Genomic DNA, 10,000 nt, shown 5'->3' on the forward strand with positions numbered 1-10,000 from the left:
ACAACAGGGTAACTATAGAGACAGTCTGGTGTTAATAGACAACAGGGTAACTATAGAGACAGTCTGGTGTTAATAGACAACAGGGTAACTATAGAGACAGTCTGGTGTTAATAGATAACAGGGTAACTATAGAGACAGTCTGGTGTTAATAGACAACAGGGTAACTTTAGAGACAGTCTGACGTTAACAGACAACAGGGTAACTATAGAGACAGTCTGGTGTTAATAGACAACAGGGTAACTATAGAGACAGTCTGGAGTTATTAGACAACAGGGTAACTATAGAGACAGTCTGGTGTTAATAGACAACAGGGTAACTATAGAGACAGTCTGGAGTTATTAGACAACAGGGTAACTATAGAGACAGTCTGGTGTTAATAGACAACAGGGTAACTATAGAGACAGTCTGGTGTTAATAGACAACAGGGTAACTATAGAGACAGTCTGGTGTTAATAGACAACAGGGTAACTATAGAGACAGTCTGGTGTTAATAGACAACAGGGTAACTATAGAGACAGTCTGGTGTTAATAGACAACAGGGTAACTATAGAGACAGTCTGGTGTTAATAGACAACAGGGTAACTATAGAGACAGTCTGGTGTTAATAGACAACAGGGTAACTATAGAGACAGTCTGAATAGACGTTATAGAGACAGACAACAGGGTAACTATAGAGACAGTCTGGTGTTAATAGACAACAGGGTAACTATAGAGACAGTCTGGAGTTATTAGACAACAGGGTAACTTTAGAGACAGTCTGGTGTTAATAGACAACAGGGTAACTATAGAGACAGTCTGGTGTTAATAGACAACAGGGTAACTATAGAGACAGTCTGGTGTTAATAGACAACAGGGTAACTATAGAGACAGTCTGGTGTTAATAGACAACAGGGTAACTATAGAGACAGTCTGGAGTTATTAGACAACAGGGTAACTATAGAGACAGTCTGGTGTTAATAGACAACAGGGTAACTATAGAGACAGTCTGGAGTTATTAGACAACAGGGTAACTATAGAGACAGTCTGGTGTTAATAGACAACAGGGTAACTATAGAGACAGTCTGGAGTTATTAGACAACAGGGTAACTATAGAGACAGTCTGGTGTTAATAGACAACAGGGTAACTATAGAGACAGTCTGGTGTTAATAGACAACAGGGTAACTATAGAGACAGTCTGGTGTTAATAGATAACAGGGTAACTATAGAGACAGTCTGGTGTTAATAGACAACAGGGTAACTATAGAGACAGTCTGACGTTAATAGACAACAGGGTAACTATAGAGACAGTCTGGTGTTAATAGACAACAGGGTAACTATAGAGACAGTCTGGTGTTAATAGACAACAGGGTAACTATAGAGACAGTCTGGTGTTAATAGACAACAGGGTAACTATAGAGACAGTCTGGAGTTAATAGACAACAGGGTAACTATAGAGACAGTCTGGTGTTAATAGACAACAGGGTAACTATAGAGACAGTCTGGTGTTAATAGACAACAGGGTAACTATAGAGACAGTCTGGTGTTAATAGACAACAGGGTAACTATAGAGACAGTCTGGTGTTAATAGACAACAGGGTAACTATAGAGACAGTCTGGTGTTAATAGACAACAGGGTAACTATAGAGACAGTCTGGTGTTAATAGACAACAGGGTAACTATAGAGACAGTCTGGTGTTACAACAGGGTAACTATAGAGACAGTCTGGTGTTAATAGACAACAGGGTAACTATAGAGACAGTCTGGTGTTAATAGACAACAGGGTAACTATAGAGACAGTCTGGTGTTAATAGACAACAGGGTAACTATAGAGACAGTCTGGTGTTAATAGACAACAGGGTAACTATAGAGACAGTCTGGTGTTAATAGACAACAGGGTAACTATAGAGACAGTCTGGTGTTAATAGACAACAGGGTAACTATAGAGACAGTCTGGTGTTAATAGACAACAGGGTAACTATAGAGACAGTCTGGTGTTAATAGACAACAGGGTAACTATAGAGACAGTCTGGTGTTAATAGACAACAGGGTAACTATAGAGACAGTCTGGTGTTAATAGACAGGGTAACTATAGAGACAGTCTGGTGTTAATAGACAACAGGGTAACTATAGAGACAGTCTGGTGTTAATAGACAACAGGGTAACTATAGAGACAGTCTGGAGTTATTAGACAACAGGGTAACTATAGAGACAGTCTGGAGTTATTAGACAACAGGGTAACTATAGAGACAGTCTGGTGTTAATAGATAACAGGGTAACTATAGAGACAGTCTGGAGTTAATAGACAACAGGGGAACTATAGAGACAGTCTGGTGTTAATAGACAACAGGGTAACTATAGAGACAGTCTGGTGTTATTAGACAACAGGGTAACTATAGAGACAGTCTGGTGTTAATAGACAACAGGGTAACTATAGAGACAGTCTGGAGTTAATAGACAACAGGGTAACTATAGAGACAGTCTGGAGTTATTAGACAACAGGGTAACTATAGAGACAGTCTGGAGTTAATAGACAACAGGGTAACTATAGAGACAGTCTGGTGTTAATAGACAACAGGGTAACTATAGAGACAGTCTGGAGTTAATAGACAACAGGGTAACTATAGAGACAGTCTGGTGTTAATAGACAACAGGGTAACTATAGAGACAGTCTGGAGTTAATAGACAACAGGGTAACTATAGAGACAGTCTGGTGTTAATAGACAACAGGGTAACTTTAGAGACAGTCTGGAGTTATTAGACAACAGGGTAACTATAGAGACAGTCTGGTGTTAATAGATAACAGGGTAACTATAGAGACAGTCTGGTGTTAATAGACAACAGGGGAACTATAGAGACAGTCTGGTGTTAATAGACAACAGGGTAACTATAGAGACAGTCTGGTGTTAATAGACAACAGGGTAACTATAGAGACAGTCTGGTGTTAATAGACAACAGGGTAACTATAGAGACAGTCTGGTGTTAATAGACAACAGGGTAACTATAGAGACAGTCTGGTGTTAATAGACAACAGGGTAACTATAGAGACAGTCTGGTGTTAATAGACAACAGGGTAACTATAGAGACAGTCTGGAGTTATTAGACAACAGGGTAACTATAGAGACAGTCTGGAGTTATTAGACAACAGGGTAACTATAGAGACAGTCTGGTGTTAATAGATAACAGGGTAACTATAGAGACAGTCTGGAGTTAATAGACAACAGGGGAACTATAGAGACAGTCTGGTGTTAATAGACAACAGGGTAACTATAGAGACAGTCTGGTGTTAATAGACAACAGGGTAACTATAGAGACAGTCTGGTGTTAATAGACAACAGGGTAACTATAGAGACAGTCTGGAGTTATTAGACAACAGGGTAACTATAGAGACAGTCTGGAGTTATTAGACAACAGGGTAACTATAGAGACAGTCTGGTGTTAATAGACAACAGGGTAACTATAGAGACAGTCTGGAGTTATTAGACAACAGGGTAACTATAGTTAGACAGTCTCTGGTGTTAATAGATAACAGGGTAACTATAGAGACAGTCTGGTGTTAATAGACAACAGGGTAACTATAGAGACAGTCTGGTGTTAATAGACAACAGGGAACTATAGAGACAGTCTGGTGTTAATAGACAACAGGGTAACTATAGAGACAGTCTGGTGTTAATAGACAACAGGGTAACTATAGAGACAGTCTGGTGTTATTAGACAACAGGGTAACTATAGAGACAGTCTGGTGTTAATAGACAACAGGGTAACTATAGAGACAGTCTGGTGTTAATAGACAACAGGGTAACTATAGAGACAGTCTGGTGTTAATAGACAACAGGGTAACTATAGAGACAGTCTGTTAATAGACAACAGTTAACTAGACAAGTCAGACAACAGGTAACTATAGAGACAGTCTGGTGTTAATAGACAACAGGGTAACTATAGAGACAGTCTGGTGTTAATAGACAACAGGGTAACTATAGAGACAGTCTGCTGTTAATAGACAACAGGGTAACTATAGAGACAGTCTGGTGTTAATAGACAACAGGGTAACTATAGAGACAGTCTGGAGTTATTAGACAACAGGGTAACTATAGAGACAGTCTGGTGTTAATAGATAACAGGGTAACTATAGAGACAGTCTGGTGTTAATAGACAACAGGGGAACTATAGAGACAGTCTGGTGTTAATAGACAACAGGGTAACTATAGAGACAGTCTGGTGTTAATAGACAACAGGGTAACTATAGAGACAGTCTGGTGTTAATAGACAACAGGGTAACTATAGAGACAGTCTGGTGTTAATAGACAACAGGGTAACTATAGAGACAGTCTGGTGTTAATAGACAACAGGGTAACTATAGAGACAGTCTGGTGTTAATAGACAACAGGGTAACTATAGAGACAGTCTGGAGTTATTAGACAACAGGGTAACTATAGAGACAGTCTGGAGTTATTAGACAACAGGGTAACTATAGAGACAGTCTGGTGTTAATAGATAACAGGGTAACTATAGAGACAGTCTGGAGTTAATAGACAACAGGGGAACTATAGAGACAGTCTGGTGTTAATAGACAACAGGGTAACTATAGAGACAGTCTGGTGTTAATAGACAACAGGGTAACTATAGAGACAGTCTGGTGTTAATAGACAACAGGGTAACTATAGAGACAGTCTGGAGTTATTAGACAACAGGGTAACTATAGAGACAGTCTGGAGTTATTAGACAACAGGGTAACTATAGAGACAGTCTGGTGTTAATAGACAACAGGGTAACTATAGAGACAGTCTGGAGTTATTAGACAACAGGGTAACTATAGAGACAGTCTGGAGTTATTAGACAACAGGGTAACTATAGAGACAGTCTGGTGTTAATAGATAACAGGGTAACTATAGAGACAGTCTGGAGTTAATAGACAACAGGGTAACTATAGAGACAGTCTGGTGTTAATAGACAACAGGGTAACTATAGAGACAGTCTGGAGTTATTAGACAACAGGGTAACTATAGAGACAGTCTGGTGTTAATAGATAACAGGGTAACTATAGAGACAGTCTGGTGTTAATAGACAACAGGGGAACTATAGAGACAGTCTGGTGTTAATAGACAACAGGGTAACTATAGAGACAGTCTGGTGTTAATAGACAACAGGGTAACTATAGAGACAGTCTGGTGTTAATAGACAACAGGGTAACTATAGAGACAGTCTGGTGTTAATAGACAACAGGGTAACTATAGAGACAGTCTGGTGTTAATAGACAACAGGGTAACTATAGAGACAGTCTGGTGTTAATAGACAACAGGGTAACTATAGAGACAGTCTGGAGTTATTAGACAACAGGGTAACTATAGAGACAGTCTGGAGTTATTAGACAACAGGGTAACTATAGAGACAGTCTGGTGTTAATAGATAACAGGGTAACTATAGAGACAGTCTGGAGTTAATAGACAACAGGGGAACTATAGAGACAGTCTGGTGTTAATAGACAACAGGGTAACTATAGAGACAGTCTGGTGTTAATAGACAACAGGGTAACTATAGAGACAGTCTGGTGTTAATAGACAACAGGGTAACTATAGAGACAGTCTGGAGTTATTAGACAACAGGGTAACTATAGAGACAGTCTGGAGTTATTAGACAACAGGGTAACTATAGAGACAGTCTGGTGTTAATAGACAACAGGGTAACTATAGAGACAGTCTGGAGTTATTAGACAACAGGGTAACTATAGAGACAGTCTGGAGTTATTAGACAACAGGGTAACTATAGAGACAGTCTGGTGTTAATAGATAACAGGGTAACTATAGAGACAGTCTGGAGTTAATAGACAACAGGGGAACTATAGAGACAGTCTGGTGTTAATAGACAACAGGGTAACTATAGAGACAGTCTGGTGTTAATAGACAACAGGGTAACTATAGAGACAGTCTGGTGTTAATAGACAACAGGGTAACTATAGAGACAGTCTGGTGTTAATAGACAACAGGGTAACTATAGAGACAGTCTGGTGTTAATAGACAACAGGGTAACTATAGAGACAGTCTGGTGTTAATAGACAACAGGGTAACTATAGAGACAGTCTGGTGTTAATAGACAACAGGGTAACTATAGAGACAGTCTGGTGTTAATAGACAACAGGGTAACTATAGAGACAGTCTGGTGTTAATAGACAACAGGGTAACTATAGAGACAGTCTGGTGTTAATAGACAACAGGGTAACTATAGAGACAGTCTGGTGTTAATAGACAACAGGGTAACTATAGAGACAGTCTGGTGTTAATAGACAACAGGGTAACTATAGAGACAGTCTGGTGTTAATAGACAACAGGGTAACTATAGAGACAGTCTGGTGTTAATAGACAACAGGGTAACTATAGAGACAGTCTGGTGTTAATAGACAACAGGGTAACTATAGAGACAGTCTGGTGTTAATAGACAACAGGGTAACTATAGAGACAGTTTGGTGTTAATAGACAACAGGGTAACTATAGAGACAGTCTGGTGTTAATAGACAACAGGGTAACTATAGAGACAGTCTGGTGTTAATAGACAACAGGGTAACTATAGAGACAGTCTGCTGTTAATAGATAACATTGGGACCCACACTACAGTACTGCATTACTCAAACAGCAGAGATTACTCAGACAGCAGAGATTAATCTGACAGCAGAGATTAATCTGACAGCAGAGACTAATCTGACAGCAGAGATTTGGTTCTGGGTGCAAATATTACACAAAGATGTTACAGATGCTGGTGCCAGGTGACACTGAAATATAGCATAGCATTACAACAAGAGGGAAATGAAGGGTGAGAAGAAGATTGAGAGAGGAGAGAGAATGAGAAGAAGGTACTGACTAGGTGAAAGGGAGATGAGAGATGAGAGAGGGGGAGAGAGGTACTGACTCAGTGAAAGGGAGAGGAGAGAGGGGGAGAGAGGTACTGACTCAGTGAAAGGGAGAGGAGAGAGGGGAAAGAGGTACTGACTCAGTGAAAGGGAGAGGAGAGAGGGGAGAGAGGTACTGACTCAGTGAAAGGGAGAGGAGAGAGGGGAAAGAGGTACTGACTCAGTGAAAGGGAGAGGAGAGAGGGGGAGAGAGGTACTGACTCAGTGAAAGGGAGAGGAGAGAGGGGAGAGAGGTACTGACTCAGTGAAAGGGAGAGGTACTGACTCAGTGAAAGGGAGAGGAGAGAGGTACTGACTCAGTGAAAGGGAGAGGAGCGAGTGGGAGAGAGGTACTGACTCAGTGAAAGGGAGAGGAGCGAGTGGGAGAGAGGTACTGACTCAGTGAAAGGGAGAGGAGCGAGTGGGAGAGAGGTACTGACTCAGTGAAAGGGAGATGAGCGAGTGGGAAAGAGGTACTGACTCAGTGAAAGGGAGATAAGCAAGTGGGAGAGAGGGAAAAGGGAGATGAGCGAGAGGTACTGACTCAGTGAAAGAGAGAGGTACTGGCTCAGTGAAAGGGAGATGAGCGAGTGGGAGAGAGAGGTACTGACTCAGTAAAAGAGAGAGGTACAGACTCAGTGAAAGGGAGATGAGCGAGTGGGAGAGAGAGGTACAGACTCAGTGAAAGGGAGATGAGCGAGTGGGAGAGAGAGGTACTGACTCAGTGAAAGAGAGAGGTACTGACTCAGTGAAAGAGAGAGGTACAGACTCAGTGAAAGGGAGATGAGCGAGTGGGAGAGAGAGGTACTGACTCAGTGAGGTCGTCAATGATCTTCTGTTTCTCGTTGATGTCGTCTCTGAGACGTCCCAGCTGCTTGTGGTGGGTCTCACGGTGAGCCTCCATCTGAAACAGGGAGAAAGACAGGCTAAAACACACACTCACATTACCAATGAGTCTCTGTGATAAATGGGATCCTCCCCGTCCCACAGTCTGTAACCAGGTTACCTTGACATCAGCAGACTCCTCAACGTCTGTCTGATTCTCTCCCTTTGTCCCTGTTGACATGCTCTCTGAAACACACACACATTGCATTTTAGTGTACGCCTACAAAGCTGGTCATTTCAACCTGATGTGTCATGCCCCTAGGGGTCACAGGAGCACTGGGGCACAGGGGCACAGGAGCACTGGGGCACAGGGGCACAGGAGCACTGGGGCATAGGGGCACAGGAGCACAGGAGCACTGGGGCACAGGGGCACAGGAGCACTGGGGCACAGGGGCACAGGAGCACTGGGGCATAGGGGCACAGGAGCACAGGAGCACTGGGGCACAGGGGCACAGGAGCACTGGGGCACAGGGGCACAGGAGCACAGGAGCACTGGGGCACAGGGGCACAGGAGCACTGGGGCACAGGGGCACAGGGGCACAGGGGCACAGGAGCACTGGGGCACAGGGGCACAGGAACAGAGGAGCACGTGCCACCTCAGATATGTCGTTTTTTTAAAAATATAAAATGTCATATAAATGTTTTTTGAAGTTGGCTTTAGCGAGCCCAGATAGGTTCCCAAACTCAGAACTAGATACCCAGAAGCCATTTCAGTATATCAATTAAGTTAGAATAGCTAGCTTGCCCAACTATCTTTTTCTTTTAAAAAAAGCATCCGCCAGGAGGATACAGAGATATGCTTAAATATGCAGAAAAATTGACATGTTTTTTTTACATTAAAAAAATCATAATGAATAGATTAAAGGAAGAAGCTGTTTCAGGTGTTTGAAAAATGCTAAAATTCTCCAATGTATGGAAGGGGGTGGGCCGAGCCCCCCTACGGACCACCCCTAGTCATCTTCACGTACTTTGTGCAAGCTCAGATTTTTGGGGTGCATGCCACCCCTAATTTCACCTTCGCTGGTCACACTGTGCTACACTTTTGTAGTGTGAGTCATTGAGCCAAGTACCATGGGCCAGGAGTTTTACCTTGCACCTGAAGGTTAGCCAGCTCTTCACTCAGAGAGTCATAGTTATCCTGTTGTCAGAGTGTATAGTGTGTTTTTAGGTTGTAATGTTGTGTGTTTTACTGTAAGGCTGTGTAGTGTGTTGGTAGGAGAAGGAGTTTTACCTTGTGCCTGGAGTTTGGTCTGTTCTTCACTCAGGGAGTCATAGTTATCTTGTGTTGTTATAGAGCAGGGGTATTAAAACTCTGACCCTACGAGGTACGGAGCTCGTTTTCTGTTCTACCTGATAATTAATTACACCCAGCAGCTGTCCCAGGTCTAAATCAGTCCCTGATTAGAGGGGAATCACCTACCTGGTGTCCCAGGTCTAAATCAGTCCCCGATTAGAGGGGAATCACCCACCTGGTGTCCCAGGTCTAAATAAGTGCCTGATTAGAGGGGAATCACCCCCTGGTGTCCCAGGTCTAAATCAGTGCCTGATTAGAGGGGAATCACCCCCTGGTGTCCCAGGTCTAAATCAGTCCCCGATTAGAGGGGAATCACCCACCTGGTGTCCCAGGTCTAAACCAGTACCTGATTAGAGGAGAATCACCCACCTGGTGTCCCAGGTCTAAATCAGTCCCTGATTAGAGGGGAATTACCCACCTGGTGTCCCAGGTCTAAATCAGTCCCCGATTAGAGGGGAATCACCCACCTGGTGTCCCAGGTCTAAACCAGTCCCTGATTAGAGGAGAATCACCCACCTGGTGTCCCAGGTCTAAATGAGTCCCTGATTAGAGGGGAATCACCCCTGGTGCCCCAGGTCTAAATCAGTCCCCGATTAGAGGGGAATCACCCACCTGGTGTCCCAGGTCTAAACCAGTCCCTGATTAGAGGAGAATCACCCACCTGGTGTCCCAGGTCTAAATGAGTCCCTGATTAGAGGAGAATCACCCACCTGGTGTCCCAGGTCTAAATGAGTCCCTGATTAGAGGAGAATCACCCACCTGGTGTCCCAGGTCTAAATGAGTCCCTGATTAGAGGGGAATCACCCACCTGGTGTCCCAGGTCTAAATCAGTCCCTGATTAGAGGGGAATCACCCACCTGGTGTCCCAGGTCTAAATGAGTCCCTGATTAGAGGGGAATCACCCACCTGGTGTCCCAGGTCTAAATGAGTCCCTGATTAGAGGGGAATCACCCACCTGGTGTCC

General features: G+C 43.2%; 1 protein-coding gene across 4 annotated transcripts in view; it reads right to left on the minus strand.

The window, feature by feature from the left end:
• Positions 1 to 10,000, minus strand: part of kif5ab (kinesin family member 5A, b) — a 169,581-nt gene that overhangs the window by 15,124 nt on the left and 144,457 nt on the right. For all 4 annotated transcript variants that reach the window (XM_052526447.1, XM_052526449.1, XM_052526448.1 and 1 more), the window contains exons 18-19: positions 7,864 to 7,928; positions 7,670 to 7,761 (exon numbers count right to left, since the gene is read on the minus strand). In XM_052526447.1, coding sequence (XP_052382407.1) covers positions 7,670 to 7,761; positions 7,864 to 7,928 — 157 coding nt within the window. The remainder of the gene's footprint in view (positions 1 to 7,669; positions 7,762 to 7,863; positions 7,929 to 10,000) is intronic.

Source organism: Oncorhynchus keta, chromosome 10 (assembly GCF_023373465.1).
Source record: "Oncorhynchus keta strain PuntledgeMale-10-30-2019 chromosome 10, Oket_V2, whole genome shotgun sequence".
Lineage (NCBI taxonomy): Eukaryota > Metazoa > Chordata > Actinopteri > Salmoniformes > Salmonidae > Oncorhynchus > Oncorhynchus keta.